Source organism: Engystomops pustulosus, unplaced genomic scaffold (assembly GCF_040894005.1).
Source record: "Engystomops pustulosus unplaced genomic scaffold, aEngPut4.maternal MAT_SCAFFOLD_228, whole genome shotgun sequence".
NCBI classification, from domain to species: domain Eukaryota; kingdom Metazoa; phylum Chordata; class Amphibia; order Anura; family Leptodactylidae; genus Engystomops; species Engystomops pustulosus.
The window spans coordinates 1-20,480 of record NW_027285107.1 but is presented as its reverse complement, the minus strand read 5'-3'; the positions used below and the strand labels follow the sequence as shown (position 1 = coordinate 20,480).

General features: G+C 61.5%; 1 protein-coding gene across 1 annotated transcript in view; it reads right to left on the bottom strand.

Moving 5' to 3' along the window:
* LOC140109595 (complement C5-like) overlaps positions 1-20,385 on the bottom strand; it is a 27,908-nt gene extending 7,523 nt beyond the window's left edge. Inside the window, exons 1-11 of the mRNA XM_072132102.1 lie at positions 20,204-20,385; positions 19,966-20,061; positions 11,818-11,995; positions 11,258-11,463; positions 9,227-9,379; positions 8,798-8,860; positions 6,320-6,401; positions 4,687-4,744; positions 3,712-3,811; positions 3,562-3,636; positions 1,759-1,864 (exon numbers count right to left, since the gene is read on the bottom strand). Of these exons, the coding sequence (XP_071988203.1) occupies positions 1,759-1,864; positions 3,562-3,636; positions 3,712-3,811; positions 4,687-4,744; positions 6,320-6,401; positions 8,798-8,860; positions 9,227-9,379; positions 11,258-11,463; positions 11,818-11,995; positions 19,966-20,061; positions 20,204-20,311 (1,225 nt within the window). The 5' untranslated portion in view covers positions 20,312-20,385. The remainder of the gene's footprint in view (positions 1-1,758; positions 1,865-3,561; positions 3,637-3,711; positions 3,812-4,686; positions 4,745-6,319; positions 6,402-8,797; positions 8,861-9,226; positions 9,380-11,257; positions 11,464-11,817; positions 11,996-19,965; positions 20,062-20,203) is intronic.
* Positions 20,386-20,480: the final 95 nt, after the last annotated feature.

Here is a 20,480-nt window from a genome sequence, read left to right as displayed (position 1 = left end):
CCCCCTGAAGGTTCTGTATAATATCCCGGCATCGCTGCTCCACACACTGAGATATTACACCAGACTGAGACTTGGTGGAGATTTCTTTGAGCTCACTCTGAATTTTATTAGGGTGCAGGTATAGCTGGGTGATGTTGTACAGTCGGGTGCTGTTGCTGTATTGGGCAGTGCCCGGCCGGGTGCTGTCGTGCAGTCGGGTGCTGTCGTGCAGTCGGGTTGCTATATTGGGCAGTGCCCGGCCGGGTGCTGTCGTACAGTCGGGTGCTGTCGTGCAGTCGGGTTGCTGTATTGGGCAGTGCCCGGCCGGGTGCTGTCGTACAGTTGGGTGCTGCCGTGCAGTCGGGTGCTGTCGTACAGTCGGGTGCTGTTGCTGTATTGGGCAGTGCCCGGCCGGGTGCTGTCGTACAGTCGGGTGCTGCCGTGCAGTCGGGTGCTGTCGTACAGTCGGGTGCTGTTGCTGTATTGGGCAGTGCCCGGCCGGGTGCTGTCGTGCAGTCGGGTGCTGTCGTGCAGTCGGGTGCTGCCGTGCAGTCGGGTGCTGTCGTACAGTCGGGTGCTGTTGCTGTATTGGGCAGTGCCCGGCCGGGTGCTGTCGTGCAGTCGGGTGCTGTCGTGCAGTCGGGTGCTGTTGCTGTATTGGGCAGTGCCGGCCGGGTGCTGTCGTGCAGTCGGGTGCTGTCGTGCAGTCGGGTGCTGTTGCTGTATTGGGCAGTGCCCGGCCGGGTGCTGTCGTGCAGTCGGGTGCTGTCGTGCAGTCGGGTTGCTATATTGGGCAGTGCCCGGCCGGGTGCTGTCGTACAGTCGGGTGCTGCCGTGCAGTCGGGTTGCTGTATTGGGCAGTGCCCGGCCGGGTGCTGTCGTACAGTTGGGTGCTGCCGTGCAGTCGGGTGCTGTCGTACAGTCGGGTGCTGTTGCTGTATTGGGCAGTGCCCGGCCGGGTGCTGTCGTACAGTCGGGTGCTGCCGTGCAGTCGGGTGCTGTCGTACAGTCGGGTGCTGTTGCTGTATTGGGCAGTGCCCGGCCGGGTGCTGTCGTACAGTCGGGTGCTGTCGTGCAGTCGGGTTGCTGTATTGGGCAGTGCCCGGCCGGGTGCTGTCGTACAGTTGGGTGCTGCCGTGCAGTCGGGTGCTGTCGTACAGTCGGGTGCTGTTGCTGTATTGGGCAGTGCCCGGCCGGGTGCTGTCGTACAGTCGGGTGCTGCCGTGCAGTCGGGTGCTGTCGTACAGTCGGGTGCTGTTGCTGTATTGGGCAGTGCCCGGCCGGGTGCTGTCGTGCAGTCGGGTGCTGTCGTGCAGTCGGGTGCTGCCGTGCAGTCGGGTGCTGTCGTACAGTCGGGTGCTGTTGCTGTATTGGGCAGTGCCGGCCGGGTGCTGTCGTGCAGTCGGGTGCTGTCGTGCAGTCGGGTGCTGTCGTGCAGTCGGGTGCTGTTGCTGTATTGGGCAGTGCCCGGCCGGGTGCTGTCGTGCAGTCGGGTGCTGTTGCTGTATTGGGCAGTGCCGGCCGGGTGCTGTCGTACAGTCGGGTGCTGTTGCTGTATTGGGCAGTGCCCGGCCGGGTGCTGTCGTGCAGTCGGGTGCTGTCGTGCAGTCGGGTGCTGTCGTACAGTCGGGTGCTGTTGCTGTATTGGGCAGTGCCCGGCCGGGTGCTGCCGTGCAGTCGGGTGCTGTCATGCAGTCGTACAGTCGGGTGCTGTCGTGCAGTCGGGTGCTGTCGTACAGTCGGGTGCTCCCCCGATACGCGGAGATGGTTATCACTCACTCGGGTCCTGGTAGTCGTAGACCTTGAATATTCCGGGGCTCATAAACGCCACATTAAATATCCTCCAGACGTACAAGGGAGCGCAGACATAATCATCCGAAGAGACCTGCCCAGGGGAGGGGATATGCAGATTACCACAGGGGGAGGAGTCAGACAATACACGGCTTATTACAGGGGAGGAGTCAGACAATACACGGCTAATAAAAGGGGGTGGAGTCAGATAATACACAGCTTATTACAGGGGCGGAGTCAGATAATACACAGCTTCTTACAGGGGAGGAGTCAGACAATACACGGCTTATTACAGGGGGAGGAGTCAGATAATACACAGCTTCTTACAGGGGAGGAGTCAGATAATACACAGCTTCTTACAGGGGAGGAGTCAGACAATACACGGCTTATTACAGGGGGCGGAGCCAGATAATACACAGCTTATTACAGGGGAGGAGTCAGATAATACACAGCTTCTTACAGGGGAGGAGTCAGACAATACACGGCTTATTACAGGGGGAGGAGTCAGACAATACACGGCTTATTACAGGGGGAGGAGTCAGACAATACACGGCTTATTACAGGGGAAGGAGTCAGACAATACACGGCTTATTACAGGGGGAGGAGTCAGACAATACACGGCTTATTACAGGGGGAGGAGTCAGACAATACACGGCTTATTACAGGGGGAGGAGTCAGACAATACACGGCTTATTACAGGGGGCGGAGTCAGACAATACACGGCTTATTACAGGGGGCGGAGCCAGATAATAAACAGCTTGTTACAGGGGGAGGAGTCAGAGAATACACGACTTATTACAGGGGAAGGAGTCAGACAATACACGGCTTATTACAGGGGGAGGAGTCAGACAATACACGGCTTATTACAGGGGGAGGAGTCAGACAATACACGGCTTATTACAGGGGGAGGAGTCAGACAATACACGGCTTATTACAGGGGAAGGAGTCAGACAATACACGGCTTATTACAGGGGCGGAGCCAGATAATACACGGCTTATTACAGGGGGCGGAGTCAGACAATACACAGCTTATTACAGGGGGAGGAGTCAGACAATACACGGCTTATTACAGGGGGTGGAGTCAAATAATACACAGCTTCTTACAGGGGAGGAGTCAGACAATACACGGCTTATTACAGGGGAAGGAGTCAGACAATACACGGCTTATTACAGGGGAAGGAGTCAGACAATACACGGCTTATTACAGGGGGCGGAGTCAGACAATACACGGCTTATTACAGGGGAAGGAGTCAGACAATACACGGCTTATTACAGGGGAAGGAGTCAGACAATACACGGCTTATTACAGGGGGCGGAGTCAGACAATACACGGCTTATTACAGGGGGCGGAGTCAGACAATACACGGCTTATTACAGGGGAAGGAGTCAGACAATACACGGCTTATTACAGGGGGCGGAGCCAGATAATACACGGCTTGTTACAGGGGGAGGAGTCAGAGAATACACGACTTATTACAGGGGGAGGAGTCAGACAATACACGGCTTATTACAGGGGCGGAGCCAGATAATACACGGCTTATTACAGGGGGCGGAGCCAAATAATACACGGCTTATTACAGGGGGCAGAGCCAGATAATACACGGCTTATTACAGGGGGCGGAGCCAGATAATACACGGCTTATTACAGGGGGCGGAGCCAGATAATACACGGCTTATTACAGGGGGCAGAGCCAGATAATACACGGCTTATTACAGGGGGCAGAGCCAGATAATACACGGCTTATTACAGGGGGCAGAGCCAGATAATACATGGCTTATTATGGGTCTTACTGAATCAAAATGCAGGATGATTTTCCAGTCTTCTATCCTGGCGTCCCGGACAAACTGATCGGCTCTGTTCATGAGCTGGAAATAGAGTAAAATCGAATTTTCGTCAGTTCCCGCCTCCTGGACGACGTTTACCCCGCCCCCAGTCATTACCTTGCTGAGCTCCTGCTCATTGGCCTGAAGCCCCGTCATTAGGGTGATCTCCATGACGACTGCGCCGGAGGTGGGAATCTCATCTTTCTGGGGTTTAAATCTGAAATACAGTAAAGATTACGTAATATCCAAAGAGGTGCAATGGCGCATATACAACCACCGGATGGCGCCGTGTCCCGTCTATAGTGATACCAGCACCGGATGGCGCCGTGTCCCGTCTATAGTGATACCGGCACTAGATGGCGCCGTGTCCCGTCTATAGTGATACCAGCACCGGATGGCGCCGTGTCCCGTCTATAGTGATACCGGCACTAGATGGCGCCGTGTCCCGTCTATAGTGATACCGGCACTGGATGGCGCCGTGTCCCGTCTATAGTGATACCGGCACTGGATGGCGCCGTGTCCCGTCTATAGTGATACCGGCACTAGATGGCGCCGTGTCCCGTCTATAGTGATACCGGCACTAGATGGCGCCGTGTCCCATCTATAGTGATACCGGCACTAGATGGCGCCGTGTCCCGTCTATAGTGATACCGGCACTAGATGGCGCCGTGTCCCGTCTATAGTGATACCGGCACTAGATGGCGCCGTGTCCCGTCTATAGTGATACCGGCACTGGATGGCGCCGTGTCCCGTCTATAGTGATACCGGCACTGGATGGCGCCGTGTCCCTTCTATAGTGATACCGGCACTAGATGGCGCCGTGTCCCGTCTATAGTGATACCAGCACCGGATGGCGCCGTGTCCCGTCTATAGTGATACCGGCACTAGATGGCGCCGTGTCCCTTCTATAGTGATACCGGCACTAGATGGCACCGTGTCCCGTCTATAGTGATACCGGCACTAGATGGCGCCGTGTCCCTTCTATAGTGATACCGGCACTAGATGGCACCGTGTCCCGTCTATAGTGATACCGGCACTAGATGGCGCCGTGTCCCGTCTATAATGAGGGGCTGATGGGGTGCAGAGTCTTACCTGGCGCAGGCTTCTAGGAGAATCATTTGTGATGTGTCGTCATCAAATAGAGAAATCTCTGTACCCCAAAAAATAACAAGAGAGGCAGATGTCAGACTTCTCCACGTATATACCAGCTATAGAATATCCTCCTGAGTAACCGTTCTCACAGCTGAAGACTTGTCACAGTTGTATCCAGGGTTCCAGGCACGTACATTTTACCTGCACTGATACACTGTAACAATATAACTTCTGTGACCTGACATGTGGCTGTGTACTTACCTGCCTCCTGCTGTGGATAGCCTGACACGTGGCTGTGCAGAGGCTGTGTACTTACCTGCCTCCTGCTGTGGATATCCTGACACGTGGCTGTGCAGAGGCTGTGCACTTACCTGCCTCCTGCTGTGGATATCCTGACACGTGGCTGTGCAGAGGCTGTGCACTTACCTGAATCCTGCTGTGGATACCCTGACACGTGGCTGTGCAGAGGCTGTGCACTTACCTGAATCCTGCTGTGGATATCCTGACACGTGGCTGTGCAGAGGCTGTGCACTTACCTGCCTCCTGCTGTGGATACCCTGACACGTGGCTGTGCAGAGGCTGTGCACTTACCTGCCTCCTGCTGTGGATATCCTGACACGTGGCTGTGCAGAGGCTGTGCACTTACCTGCCTCCTGCTGTGGATACCCTGACACGTGGCTGTGCAGAGGCTGTGCACTTACCTGCCTCCTGCTGTGGATACCCTGACACGTGGCTGTGCAGAGGCTGTGCACTTACCTGCCTCCTGCTGTGGATACCCTGACACGTGGCTGTGCAGAGGCTGTGCACTTACCTGCCTCCTGCTGTGGATATCCTGACACGTGGCTGTGCAGAGGCTGTGCACTTACCTGCCTCCTGCTGTGGATACCCTGACACGTGGCTGTGCAGAGGCTGTGCACTTACCTGCCTCCTGCTGTGGATACCCTGACACGTGGCTGTGCAGAGGCTGTGCACTTACCTGCCTCCTGCTGTGGATATCCTGACACGTGGCTGTGCAGAGGCTGTGCACTTACCTGCCTCCTGCTGTGGATACCCTGACACGTGGCTGTGCAGAGGCTGTGCACTTACCTGCCTCCTGCTGTGGATATCCTGACACGTGGCTGTGCAGAGGCTGTGCACATACTTGCCTCCTGCTGTGGATACCCGGACACGTGGCTGTGCTGAGGTTACACAGATGAAGGTTATGACCTCTTTGTAAGGTTGCTCTACACTTGGGCAGTCATTATGTTTGTGTAAAAGCTCCTTCAGGCCGTGTTCACACTTATAACATGGTAACAGGCGGGAATGCCTGCGTTATATACGTGTGAGCACAGCCTGGAGTCCCCTCGTCTGCAGCTACATCTATGCGAAGCCTTGTGCATGGGAATAATACGAGGTGCTGATCAAACTGTGCAGCACCCACCAAACACCCAGCACACACCCAGCGCACACCCACCACACGCCCAGTGCACGCCCAGCCCACACCCACCACACGCCCAGCCCACCAAACACCCAGTGCACGCCCAGCCCACACCTACCACACGACCAGCCCACACCCACCACACGCCCATCCCACACCCATCCCACACCCACCACACGCCCATCCCACACCCAGCAGGGGGGGGGGATACTTTACGTGGCGGATTCTTCTTCTGAATGCGAAGATCAAATTTGCAGTTTTCCTGTGGAGGAGACATCATGTAATAGAAGGTCTGGACCTGCAAAACCAACGTCAGACTGTAGGAGGCGCCACAAAGTATCAGGTGTACAGTGTAAGACAAAACATGAGATCCCCCCGTGTCTCCCCCCATCAGTGCTGGATCCCCCCCCCCCCCCCCGTGTCTCCTCTCATCAGTGCTGGATCCCCCCGTGTCTCCTCTCATCAGCCCTGGATCCCCCCCGTGTCTCCCCTCATCAGTGCTGGATCCCCCCCGTGTCTCCTCTCATCAGCGCTGGATCCCCCCGTGTCTCCTCTCATCAGCGCTGGATCCCCCCCGTGTCTCCTCTCATCAGTGCTGGATCCCCCCCGTGTCTCCCCTCATCAGTGCTGGATCCCCCCGTGTCTCCTCTCATCAGTGCTGGATCCCCCCGTGTCTCCTCTCATCAGTGCTGGATCCCCCCCGTGTCTCCTCTCATCAGTGCTGGATCCCCCCCGTGTCTCCTCTCATCAGTGCTGGATCCCCCCGTGTCTCCTCTCATCAGCGCTGGATCCCCCCCGTGTCTCCCCTCATCAGTGCTGGATCCCCCCCCGTGTCTCCTCTCATCAGTGCTGGATCCCCCCGTGTCTCCTCTCATCAGCGCTGGGTCCCCCCCGTGTCTCCTCTCATCAGCGCTGGATCCCCCCCGTGTCTCCTCTCATCAGCGCTGGGTCCCCCCCGTGTCTCCTCTCATCAGCGCTGGGTCCCCCCGTGTCTCCTCTCATCAGCGCTGGATCCCCCCCCCCGTGTCTCCTCTCATCAGCGCTGGATCCCCCCGTGTCTCCTCTCATCAGTGCTGGATCCCCCCCCGTGTCTCCTCTCATCAGTGCTGGATCCCCCCGTGTCTCCTCTCATCAGTGCTGGATCCCCCCCGTGTCTCCCCTCATCAGTGCTGGATCCCCCCCGTGTCTCCTCTCATCAGCGCTGGATCCCCCCGTGTCTCCTCTCATCAGCGCTGGATCCCCCCGTGTCTCCCCTCATCAGTGCTGGATCCCCCCCGTGTCTCCTCTCATCAGCGCTGGATCCCCCCCGTGTCTCCTCTCATCAGCGCTGGATCCCCCCGTGTCTCCCCCCATCAGTGCTGGATCCCCCCCCCCCCCCCGTGTCTCCTCTCATCAGCGCTGGATCCCCCCGTGTCTCCCCTCATCAGCGCTGGATCCCCCCCGTGTCTCCTCTCATCAGCGCTGGATCCCCCCCGTGTCTCCTCTCATCAGCGCTGGATCCCCCCCGTGTCTCCTCTCATCAGTGCTGGATCCCCCCCGTGTCTCCCCTCATCAGCGCTGGATCCCCCCCGTGTCTCCTCTCATCAGCGCTGGATCCCCCCGTGTCTCCTCTCATCAGTGCTGGATCCCCCCGTGTCTCCTCTCATCAGCGCTGGGTCCCCCCCGTGTCTCCTCTCATCAGCGCTGGATCCCCCCGTGTCTCCTCTCATCAGCGCTGGATCCCCCCGTGTCTCCTCTCATCAGCGCTGGATCCCCCCCGTGTCTCCTCTCATCAGCGCTGGATCCCCCCGTGTCTCCCCTCATCAGCGCTGGATCCCCCCGTGTCTCCCCTCATCAGTGCTGGATCCCCCCGTGTCTCCTCTCATCAGCGCTGGATCCCCCCCCCGTGTCTCCCCTCATCAGTGCTGGATCCCCCCCGTGTCTCCTCTCATCAGCGCTGGATCCCCCCCCCCGTGTCTCCCCTCATCAGTGCTGGATCCCCCCCCGTGTCTCCTCTCATCAGCGCTGGATCCCCCCGTGTCTCCTCTCATCAGTGCTGGATCCCCCCGTGTCTCCCCTCATCAGTGCTGGATCCCCCCGTGTCTCCTCTCATCAGTGCTGGATCCCCCCGTGTCTCCCCTCATCAGTGCTGGATCCCCCCGTGTCTCCCCTCATCAGTGCTGGATCCCCCCGTGTCTCCCCTCATCAGTGCTGGATCCCCCCGTGTCTCCTCTCATCAGCGCTGGATCCCCCCCGTGTCTCCTCTCATCAGCGCTGGATCCCCCCCCCGTGTCTCCCCTCATCAGTGCTGGATCCCCCCCCGTGTCTCCTCTCATCAGCGCTGGATCCCCCCGTGTCTCCTCTCATCAGTGCTGGATCCCCCCGTGTCTCCCCTCATCAGTGCTGGATCCCCCCGTGTCTCCTCTCATCAGTGCTGGATCCCCCCGTGTCTCCCCTCATCAGTGCTGGATCCCCCCGTGTCTCCCCTCATCAGTGCTGGATCCCCCCGTGTCTCCCTCATCAGTGCTGGATCCCCCCGTGTCTCCCCTCATCAGTGCTGGATCCCCCCGTGTCTCCCCTCATCAGTGCTGGATCCCCCCCGTGTCTCCTCTCATCAGCGCTGGATCCCCCCGTGTCTCCTCTCATCAGCGCTGGATCCCCCCGTGTCTCCTCTCATCAGCGCTGGACCCTCCCCGTGGCCCCCTTAGTACTTACACTTCCCGTGGCGATCCCACTGGCGCTCCCCGTACTGACCGTCAGATCGTCTAAAATTGGAACCTAGAAAAAAACCCAGCAGCTTCACCTACAGACCGAACATCAACAGTGACTGCAGCTCTAGATGTGACTACAGGATAAGACATGAGAGCAGAATAGTGACTGCAGCTCTAGATGTGACTACAGGATAAGACATGAGAGCAGAACAGTGACTGCAGCTCTAGATGTGACTACAGGATAAGACATGAGAGCAGAACAGTGACTGCAGCTCTAGATGTGACTACAGGATAAGACATGAGAGCAGAACAGTGACTGCAGCTCTAGATGTGACTACAGGATAAGACATGAGAGCAGAATAGTGACTGCAGCTCTAGATGTGACTACAGGATTAGATGTGTTGCTGCAGCTCTGGATGTGAGTGGAGGATACCTCTACGGGCTTGGTGAAGGGATGTTTCTCGGTCAGGTGGTAGTTCTGGAAGTCTCCGGCTTTTTTGTAAGAGACTTTCACATCCATGTTGAGGGTCGTCTTCTCCTCCAGGATGGCGACTTCTGTCAGAGCTTCCAGAGCAACGATTGTGTCCTGGGAAGGGGTGAAGGGCGTGATGACACCTGGAACGCCTGGGCCCCGCGTCCCACCCGCACCGGGCCCCATGTCCCACCCGCACCGGGCCCCATGTGGGTCTGATGTGCGTGAGATATGGGCCTGGTACACATGACGTGAGGTCTGGGGCGGGTCCTGCATCACACCCACTTGCGGTGGGTGTGAGGCAGGACCCGCCGTGGGTGTGAGGCAGGACCCGCCGTGGGTGTGAGGCAGGACCCGCCGTGGGTGTGAGGCAGGACCCGCCGTGGGTGTGAGGCAGGACCCGCCGTGGGTGTGAGGCAGGACCCGCCGTGGGTGTGAGGCAGGACCCGCCGTGGGTGTGAGGCAGGACCCGCCGTGGGTGTGAGGCAGGACCCGCCGTGGGTGTGAGGCAGGACCCGCCGTGGGTGTGAGGCAGGACCCGCCGTGGGTGTGAGGCAGGACCCGCCGTGGGTGTGAGGCAGGACCCGCCGTGGGTGTGAGGCAGGACCCGCCGTGGGTGTGAGGCAGGACCCGCCGTGGGTGTGAGGCAGGACCCGCCGTGGGTGTGAGGCAGGACCCGCCGTGGGTGTGAGGCAGGACCCGCCGTGGGTGTGAGGCAGGACCCGCCGTGGGTGTGAGGCAGGACCCGCCGTGGGTGTGAGGCAGGACCCGCCGTGGGTGTGAGGCAGGACCCGCCGTGGGTGTGAGGCAGGACCCGCCGTGGGTGTGAGGCAGGACCCGCCGTGGGTGTGAGGCAGGACCCGCCGTGGGTGTGAGGCAGGACCCGCCGTGGGTGTGAGGCAGGACCCGCCGTGGGTGTGAGGCAGGACCCGCCGTGGGTGTGAGGCAGGACCCGCCGTGGGTGTGAGGCAGGACCCGCCGTGGGTGTGAGGCAGGACCCGCCGTGGGTGTGAGGCAGGACCCGCCGTGGGTGTGAGGCAGGACCCCGCCGTGGGTGTGAGGCAGGACCCGCCGTGGGTGTGAGGCAGGACCCGCCGTGGGTGTGAGGCAGGACCCGCCGTGGGTGTGAGGCAGGACCCGCCGTGGGTGTGAGGCAGGACCCGCCGTGGGTGTGAGGCAGGACCCGCCGTGGGTGTGAGGCAGGACCCGCCGTGGGTGTGAGGCAGGACCCGCCGTGGGTGTGAGGCAGGACCCGCCGTGGGTGTGAGGCAGGACCCGCCGTGGGTGTGAGGCAGGACCCGCCGTGGGTGTGAGGCAGGACCCGCCGTGGGTGTGAGGCAGGACCCGCCGTGGGTGTGAGGCAGGACCCGCCGTGGGTGTGAGGCAGGACCCGCCGTGGGTGTGAGGCAGGACCCGCCGTGGGTGTGAGGCAGGACCCGCCGTGGGTGTGAGGCAGGACCCGCCGTGGGTGTGAGGCAGGACCCGCCGTGGGTGTGAGGCAGGACCCGCCGTGGGTGTGAGGCAGGACCCGCCGTGGGTGTGAGGCAGGACCCGCCGTGGGTGTGAGGCAGGACCCGCCGTGGGTGTGAGGCAGGACCCGCCGTGGGTGGGATGCAGGACCCGCCGTGGGTGGGATGCAGGACCCGCCGTGGGTGGGATGCAGGACCCGCCGTGGGTGGGATGCAGGACCCGCCGTGAGTGTGAGGCAGGACCCGCCGTGGGTGTGAGGCAGGACCCGCCGTGGGTGTGAGGCAGGACCCGCCGTGGGTGTGAGGCAGGACCCGCCGTGGGTGTGAGGCAGGACCCGCCGTGGGTGGGATGCAGGACCCGCCGTGGGTGGGATGCAGGACCCGCCGTGAGTGTGAGGCAGGACCCGCCGTGGGTGTGATGCAGGACCCGCCGTGGGTGTGATGTAGGTCCCGCCGTGGGTGTGATGCAGGACCCGCTGTGGGTGTGATGCAGGACCCCTTCATGCACTGTGTCACCACTGACCTGGGTGGAGAAGAATCCTCCCTCGTAGCGTTGCTGCTCCTTCAGCCAGCGCACCACCGGTACGGCGTATTCCTTGTCTCCCTTCTTCAGGACGGTCAGGAGCGCGTACCCCGTGGTCTCCACCATTCTCGCCGTCTCGGTGCCGGGCACTGTCGCGTCAAACTTATTGAGTGAATCTTTCCAGTATCGATAGACGGGAGGATAACCTACGAGACATCAGGGGTCACAGCTCTATCTGCCTCCTGTCACAGCCGTGTCTGCTGTCTATCTTCACGACAGCAAGCAGAGATCTTACAAACAGTGAGCAATGAAAACACAAATCCTGAGAGACAATTGCACTTACAGGCAGCGGGGAGCCCCCTCCGACCACCATGCACGCAGCGGGGAGCCCCCTCCGACCACCATGCACGCAGCGGGGAGCCCCCTCCGACCACCATGCACGCAGCGGGGAGCCCCCTCCGACCACCATGCACGCAGCGGGGAGCCCCCTCCGACCACCATGCACACTGTAGAACACCCTCTTGGGTATATGGGGTGGATTTCCGACCCCTGTTACTTACCAACACCTTTGCTTAAGGCTTCTCCTTTTAATTTGGAATAGGTTAGGCTTTTGCTCTGCAGCGTGGCCTCGGATATGGCGAGGGCGTAGGCCGAGACCGCCAGGGTGAAGGTGCTCTTCGCTTTTGCCCCATTGCTGGACACAAACTCAATGGCGCGGTTCAGCGCATTCTTCACTTGCTACAGAGAAGAGATATAATCATATTACAGAGAACAAGCTGCGTCATATGTAGTGTAGACATATCTAGACCCTTCTGCTCTCCCTGCTGGGCTCTGCTCCAGAGCTCTCTGCTGTCCCTGCTCCAGAGCTCTCTGCTGTCCCTGCTCCAGAGCTCTCTGCTGTCCCTGCTCCAGAGCTCTCTGCTGTCCCTGCTCCAGAGCTCTCTGCTGTCCCTGCTCCAGAGCTCTCTGCTGTCCCTGCTCCAGAGCTCTCTGCTGTCCCTGCTCCAGAGCTCTCTGCTGTCCCTGCTCCAGAGCTCTCTGCTGTCCCTGCTGGGCTCTGCTCCAGAGCTCTCTGCTGTCCCTGCTGGGCTCTGCTCCAGAGCTCTCTGCTGTCCCTGCTGGGCTCTGCTCCAGAGCTCTCTGCTGTCCCTGCTGGGCTCTGCTCCAGAGCTCTCTGCTGTCCCTGCTGGGCTCTGCTCCAGAGCTCTCTGCTGTCCCTGCTGGGCTCTGCTCCAGAGCTCTCTGCTGTCCCTGCTGGGCTCTGCTCCAGAGCTCTCTGCTGTCCCTGCTGGGCTCTGCTCCAGAGCTCTCTGCTGTCCCTGCTGGGCTCTGCTCCAGAGCTCTCTGTGTCCCTGCTGGCTCAGAGCTCTCTGCTGTCCCTGCTGGGCTCTGCTCCAGAGCTCTCTGCTGTCCCTGCTGGGCTCTGCTCCAGAGCTCTCTGCTGTCCCTGCTGGGCTCTGCTCCAGAGCTCTCTGCTGTCCCTGCTGGGCTCTGCTCCAGAGCTCTCTGCTGTCCCTGCTGGGCTCTGCTCCAGAGCTCTCTGCTGTCCCTGCTGGGCTCTGCTCCAGAGCTCTCTGCTGTCCCTGCTGGGCTCTGCTCCAGAGCTCTCTGCTGTCCCTGCTGGGCTCTGCTCCAGAGCTCTCTGCTGTCCCTGCTGGGCTCTGCTCCAGAGCTCTCTGCTGTCCCTGCTGGGCTCTGCTCCAGAGCTCTCTGCTGTCCCTGCTGGGCTCTGCTCCAGAGCTCTCTGCTGTCCCTGCTGGGCTCTGCTCCAGAGCTCTCTGCTGTCCCTGCTGGGCTCTGCTCCAGAGCTCTCTGCTGTCCCTGCTGGGCTCTGCTCCAGAGCTCTCTGCTGTCCCTGCTGGGCTCTGCTCCAGAGCTCTCTGCTGTCCCTGCTGGGCTCTGCTCCAGAGCTCTCTGCTGTCCCTGCTGGGCTCTGCTCCAGAGCTCTCTGCTGTCCCTGCTGGGCTCTGCTCCAGAGCTCTCTGCTGTCCCTGCTGGGCTCTGCTCCAGAGCTCTCTGCTGTCCCTGCTGGGCTCTGCTCCAGAGCTCTCTGCTGTCCCTGCTGGGCTCTGCTCCAGAGCTCTCTGCTGTCCCTGCTGGGCTCTGCTCCAGAGCTCTCTGCTGTCCCTGCTGGGCTCTGCTCCAGAGCTCTCTGCTGTCCCTGCTGGGCTCTGCTCCAGAGCTCTCTGCTGTCCCTGCTGGGCTCTGCTCCAGAGCTCTCTGCTGTCCCTGCTGGGCTCTGCTCCAGAGCTCTCTGCTGTCCCTGCTGGGCTCTGCTCCAGAGCTCTCTGCTGTCCCTGCTGGGCTCTGCTCCAGAGCTCTCTGCTGTCCCTGCTGGGCTCTGCTCCAGAGCTCTCTGCTGTCCCTGCTGGGCTCTGCTCCAGAGCTCTCTGCTGTCCCTGCTGGGCTCTGCTCCAGAGCTCTCTGCTGTCCCTGCTGGGCTCTGCTCCAGAGCTCTCTGCTGTCCCTGCTGGGCTCTGCTCCAGAGCTCTCTGCTGTCCCTGCTGGGCTCTGCTCCAGAGCTCTCTGCTGTCCCTGCTGGGCTCTGCTCAGACTCTCTGCTGTCCCTGCTGGGCTCTGCTCCAGAGCTCTCTGCTGTCCCTGCTGGGCTCTGCTCCAGAGCTCCTGCTGTCCCTGCTGGGCTCTGCTCCAGAGCTCTCTGCTGTCCCTGCTGGGCTCTGCTCCAGAGCTCTCTGCTGTCCCTGCTGGGCTCTGCTCCAGAGCTCTCTGCTGTCCCTGCTGGGCTCTGCTCCAGAGCTCTCTGCTGTCCCTGCTGGGCTCTGCTCCAGAGCTCTCTGCTGTCCCTGCTGGGCTCTGCTCCAGAGCTCTCTGCTGTCCCTGCTGGCTCTGCTCCAGAGCTCTCTGCTGTCCCTGCTGGGCTCTGCTCCAGAGCTCTCTGCTGTCCCTGCTGGGCTCTGCTCCAGAGCTCTCTGCTGTCCCTGCTGGGCTCTGCTCCAGAGCTCTCTGCTGTTCCCTGCTGGGCTCTGCTCCAGAGCTCTCTGCTGTCCCTGCTGGGCTCTGCTCCAGAGCTCTCTGCTGTCCCTGCTGGGCTCTGCTCCAGAGCTCTCTGCTGTCCCTGCTGGGCTCTGCTCCAGAGCTCTCTGCTGTCCCTGCTGGGCTCTGCTCCAGAGCTCTCTGCTGTCCCTGCTGGGCTCTGCTCCAGAGCTCTCTGCTGTCCCTGCTGGGCTCTGCTCCAGAGCTCTCTGCTGTCCCTGCTGGGCTCTGCTCCAGAGCTCTCTGCTGTCCCTGCTGGGCTCTGCTCCAGAGCTCTCTGCTGTCCCTGCTGGGCTCTGCTCCAGAGCTCTCTGCTGTCCCTGCTGGGCTCTGCTCCAGAGCTCTCTGCTGTCCCTGCTGGGCTCTGCTCCAGAGCTCTCTGCTGTCCCTGCTGGGCTCTGCTCCAGAGCTCTCTGCTGTCCCTGCTGGGCTCTGCTCCAGAGCTCTCTGCTGTCCCTGCTGGCTCTGCTCCAGAGCTCTCTGCTGTCCCTGCTGGGCTCTGCTCCAGAGCTCTCTGCTGTCCCTGCTGGGCTCTGCTCCAGAGCTCTCTGCTGTCCCTGCTGGGCTCTGCTCCAGAGCTCTCTGCTGTCCCTGCTGGCTCTGCTCCAGAGCTCTCTGCTGTCCCTGCTGGGCTCTGCTCCAGAGCTCTCTGCTGTCCCTGCTGGGCTCTGCTCCAGAGCTCTCTGCTGTCCCTGCTGGGCTCTGCTCCAGAGCTCTCTGCTGTCCCTGCTGGGCTCTGCTCCAGAGCTCTCTGCTGTCCCTGCTGGGCTCTGCTCCAGAGCTCTCTGCTGTCCCTGCTGGGCTCTGCTCCAGAGCTCTCTGCTGTCCCTGCTGGGCTCTGCTCCAGAGCTCTCTGCTGTCCCTGCTGGGCTCTGCTCCAGAGCTCTCTGCTGTCCCTGCTGGGCTCTGCTCCAGAGCTCTCTGCTGTCCCTGCTGGGCTCTGCTCCAGAGCTCTCTGCTGTCCCTGCTGGGCTCTGCTCCAGAGCTCTCTGCTGTCCCTGCTGGGCTCTGCTCCAGAGCTCTCTGCTGTCCCTGCTGGGCTCTGCTCCAGAGCTCTCTGCTGTCCCTGCTGGGCTCTGCTCCAGAGCTCTCTGCTGTCCCTGCTGGGCTCTGCTCCAGAGCTCTCTGCTGTCCCTGCTGGGCTCTGCTCCAGAGCTCTCTGCTGTCCCTGCTGGGCTCTGCTCCAGAGCTCTCTGCTGTCCCTGCTGGGCTCTGCTCCAGAGCTCTCTGCTGTCCCTGCTGGGCTCTGCTCCAGAGCTCTCTGCTGTCCCTGCTGGGCTCTGCTCCAGAGCTCTCTGCTGTCCCTGCTGGGCTCTGCTCCAGAGCTCTCTGCTGTCCCTGCTGGGCTCTGCTCCAGAGCTCTCTGCTGTCCCTGCTGGGCTCTGCTCCAGAGCTCTCTGCTGTCCCTGCTGGGCTCTGCTCCAGAGCTCTCTGCTGTCCCTGCTGGGCTCTGCTCCAGAGCTCTCTGCTGTCCCTGCTGGGCTCTGCTCCAGAGCTCTCTGCTGTCCCTGCTGGGCTCTGCTCCAGAGCTCTCTGCTGTCCCTGCTGGGCTCTGCTCCAGAGCTCTCTGCTGTCCCTGCTGGGCTCTGCTCCAGAGCTCTCTGCTGTCCCTGCTGGGCTCTGCTCCAGAGCTCTCTGCTGTCCCTGCTGGGCTCTGCTCCAGAGCTCTCTGCTGTCCCTGCTGGGCTCTGCTCCAGAGCTCTCTGCTGTCCCTGCTGGGCTCTGCTCCAGAGCTCTCTGCTGTCCCTGCTGGGCTCTGCTCCAGAGCTCTCTGCTGTCCCTGCTGGGCTCTGCTCCAGAGCTCTCTGCTGTCCCTGCTGGGCTCTGCTCCAGAGCTCTCTGCTGTCCCTGCTGGGCTCTGCTCCAGAGCTCTCTGCTGTCCCTGCTGGGCTCTGCTCCAGAGCTCTCTGCTGTCCCTGCTGGGCTCTGCTCCAGAGCTCTCTGCTGTCCCTGCTGGGCTCTGCTCCAGAGCTCTCTGCTGTCCCTGCTGGGCTCTGCTCCAGAGCTCTCTGCTGTCCCTGCTGGGCTCTGCTCCAGAGCTCTCTGCTGTCCCTGCTGGGCTCTGCTCCAGAGCTCTCTGCTGTCCCTGCTGGGCTCTGCTCCAGAGCTCTCTGCTGTCCCTGCTGGGCTCTGCTCCAGAGCTCTCTGCTGTCCCTGCTGGGCTCTGCTCCAGAGCTCTCTGCTGTCCCTGCTGGGCTCTGCTCCAGAGCTCTCTGCTGTCCCTGCTGGGCTCTGCTCCAGAGCTCTCTGCTGTCCCTGCTGGGCTCTGCTCCAGAGCCCTCTGCTGTCCCTGCTGGGCTCTGCTCCAGAGCCCTCTGCTGTCCCTGCTGGGCTCTGCTCCAGAGCCCTCTGCTGTCCCTGCTGGGCTCTGCTCCAGAGCCCTCTGCTGTCCCTGCTGGGCTCTGCTCCAGAGCCCTCTGCTGTCCCTGCTGGGCTCTGCTCCAGAGCCCTCTGCTGTCCCTGCTGGGCTCTGCTCCAGAGCCTCTCTGCTGTCCCTGCTGGGCTCTGCTCCAGAGCCCTCTGCTGTCCCTGCTGGGCTCTGCTCCAGAGCCCTCTGCTGTCCCTGCTGGGCTCTGCTCCAGAGCCCTCTGCTGTCCCTGCTGGGCTCTGCTCCAGAGCCCTCTGCTGTCCCTGCTGGGCTCTGCTCCAGAGCCCTCTGCTGTCCCTGCTGGGCTCTGCTCCAGAGCCCTCTGCTGTCCCTGCTGGGCTCTGCTCCAGAGCCCTCTGCTGTCCCTGCTGGGCTCTGCTCCAGAGCCCTCTGCTGTCCCTGCTGGGCTCTGCTCCAGAGCCCTCTGCTGTCCCTGCTGGGCTCTGCTCCAGAGCCCTCTGCTGTCCCTGCTGGGCTCTGCTCCAGAGCCCTCTGCTGTCCCTGCTGGGCTCTGCTCCAGAGCCCTCTGCTGTCCCTGCTGGGCTCTGCTCCAGAGCCCTCTGCTGTCCCTGCTGGGCTCTGCTCCAGAGCCCTCTGCTGTCCCTGCTGGGCTCTGCTCCAGAGCCCTCTGCTGTCCCTGCTGGGCTCTGCTCCAGAGCCCTCTGCTGTCCCTGCTGGGCTCTGCTCCAGAGCCCTCTGCTGTCCCTGCTGGGCTCTGCTCCAGAGCCCTCTGCTGTCCCTGCTGGGCTCTGCTCCAGAGCTCTCTGCTGTCCCTGCTGGGCTCTGCTCCAGAGCTCTCTGCTGTCCCTGCTGGGCTCTGCTCCAGAGCTCCTCTGCTGTCCCTGCTGGGCTCTGCTCCAGAGCTCTCTGCTGTCCCTGCTGGGCTCTGCTCCAGAGCTCTCTGCTGTCCCTGCTGGGCTCTGCTCCAGAGCTCTCTGCTGTCCCTGCTGGGCTCTGCTCCAGAGCTCTCTGCTGTCCCTGCTGGGCTCTGCTCCAGAGCTCTCTGCTGTCCCTGCTGGGCTCTGCTCCAGAGCTCTCTGCTGTCCCTGCTGGGCTCTGCTCCAGAGCTCTCTGCTGTCCCTGCTGGGCTCTGCTCCAGAGCTCTCTGCTGTCCCTGCTGGGCTCTGCTCCAGAGCTCTCTGCTGTCCCTGCTGGGCTCTGCTCCAGAGCTCTCTGCTGTCCCTGCTGGGCTCTGCTCCAGAGCTCTCTGCTGTCCCTGCTGGGCTCTGCTCCAGAGCTCTCTGCTGTCCCTGCTGGGCTCTGCTCCAGAGCTCTCTGCTGTCCCTGCTGGGCTCTGCTCCAGAGCTCTCTGCTGTCCCTGCTGGGCTCTGCTCCAGAGCTCTCTGCTGTCCCTGCTGGGCTCTGCTCCAGAGCTCTCTGCTGTCCCTGCTGGGCTCTGCTCCAGAGCTCTCTGCTGTCCCTGCTGGGCTCTGCTCCAGAGCTCTCTGCTGTCCCTGCTGGGCTCTGCTCCAGAGCTCTCTGCTGTCCCTGCTGGGCTCTGCTCCAGAGCTCTCTGCTGTCCCTGCTGGGCTCTGCTCCAGAGCTCTCTGCTGTCCCTGCTGGGCTCTGCTCCAGAGCTCTCCCTGCTGGGCTCTGCTCCTGAGCTCTCTGCTCTCCCTGCTGGGCTCTGCTCCTGAGCTCTCTGCTCTCCCTGCTGGGCTCTGCTCCTGAGCTCTCTGCTCTCCCTGCTGGGCTCTGCTCCTGAGCTCTCTGCTCTCCCTGCTGTGCTCTGTTCCTGAGCTCTCTGCTCTCCCTGCTGGGCTCTGCTCCTGAGCTCTCTGCTCTCCCTGCTGGGCTCTGCTCCTGAGCTCTCTGCTCTCGCTGCTGGGCTCTGCTCCTGAGCTCTCTGCTCTCGCTGCTGGGCTCTGCTCCTGAGCTCTCTGCTCTCGCTGCTGGGCTCTGCTCCTGAGCTCTCTGCTCTCGCTGCTGGGCTCTGCTCCTGAGCTCTCTGCTCTCGCTGCTGGGCTCTGCTCCTGAGCTCTCTGCTCTCGCTGCTGGCTCTGCTCCTGAGCTCTCTGCTCTCGCTGCTGGGCTCTGCTCCTGAGCTCTCTGCTCTCGCTGCTGGGCTCTGCTCCTGAGCTCTCTGCTCTCCCTGCTGGGCTCTGCTCCTGAGCTCGCTGCTGGGCTCTGCTCCTGAGCTCTCTGCTGTCCCTGCTGGGCTCTGCTCCAGAGCTCTCTGCTGTCCCTGCTGGGCTCTGCTCCAGAGCTCTCTGCTGTCCCTGCTGGGCTCTGCTCCAGAGCTCTCTGCTGTCCCTGCTGGGCTCTGCTCCAGAGCTCTCTGCTGTCCCTGCTGGGCTCTGCTCCAGAGCTCTCTGCTGTCCCTGCTGGGCTCTGCTCCAGAGCTCTCTGCTGTCCCTGCTGGGCTCTGCTCCAGAGCTCTCTGCTGGGCTCTGCTCCTGAGCTCTCTGCTGTCCCTGCTGGGCTCTGCTCCTGAGCTCTCTGCTCTCCCTGCTGGGCTCTGCTCCTGAGCTCTCTGCTCTCCCTGCTGGGCTCTGTTCCTGAGCTCTCTGCTCTCCCTGCTGGGCTCTGCTCCTGAGCTCTCTGCTCTCCCTGCTGGGCTCTGCTCCTGAGCTCTCTGCTCTCGCTGCTGGGCTCTGCTCCTGAGCTCTCTGCTCTCGCTGCTGGGCTCTGCTCCTGAGCTCTCTGCTCTCGCTGCTGGGCTCTGCTCCTGAGCTCTCTGCTCTCGCTGCTGGGCTCTGCTCCTGAGCTCTCTGCTCTCGCTGCTGGGCTCTGCTCCTGAGCTCTCTGCTCTCGCTGCTGGGCTCTGCTCCTGAGCTCTCTGCTCTCGCTGCTGGGCTCTGCTCCTGAGCTCTCTGCTCTCGCTGCTGGGCTCTGCTCCTGAGCTCTCTGCTCTCCCTGCTGGGCTCTGCTCCTGAGCTCGCTGCTGGGCTCTGCTCCTGAGCTCTCTGCTGTCCCTGCTGGGCTCTGCTCCAGAGCTCTCTGCTCTCCCTGCTGGGCTCTGCTCCTGAGCTCTCTGCTCTCGCTGCTGGGCTCTGCTCCTGAGCTCTCTGCTCTCCCTGCTGGGCTCTGCTCCTGAGCTCGCTGCTGGGCTCTGCTCCTGAGCTCTCTGCTGTCCCTGCTGGGCTCTGCTCCAGAGCTCTCTGCTCTCCCTGCTGGGCTCTGCTCCTGAGCTCTCTGCTCTCGCTGCTGGGCTCTGCTCCTGAGCTCTCTGCTCTCCCTGCTGGGCTCTGCTCCTCAGCTCTCTGCTCTCCCTGCTGGGCTCTGCTCCTCAGCTCTCTGCTGTCCCTGCTGTGACCAGCGCCTGAGCTCTCTCCTGGGGATGTATGTAGTACATGTGTATATAGTATATAGGGGATGTATATAATATATATAGGGCTGCACTTACAAGGACTGGACACATGTTGATGACCTTCTGTATGGCGATCACCACGTAGGCGCTCAGGTATAGGGTCCTCTCGGATTTCTCTTGGGGGATGGCACCCTGAAAGTACAAAGCACCCCAAACATTCACACACAATACAAGGAGAACCTGGAACAGGCAAGGGTTAAGGGGCTGCCCCTGTATCTGCAGCATTGCTATGTACGTCCCCCACGACCTCCTCCACCCTGACCTTTGACCTCACCTGTATTTTTAGTGGTTGAGACGGGGATAATTCTTGGAAGGATCCATCTGCAGCCTGACACTTCTCCACCAGCCACAGCAGGGTGTTACAGACCGCATTCGTATCCATTGGGACATATGTCTGAACATCGCCAAAGATCCGCAAAGCAAAGGCCGTCGTCCTGCAGAGCAGAGGACACAATCATCCCCAAACCCCAGCAATACCATACTGCACCCGGGAGCTCAGGATGGGCAGGGAACAAGCTCCATACAATAAGGATAGAATGTATCTGACCCTG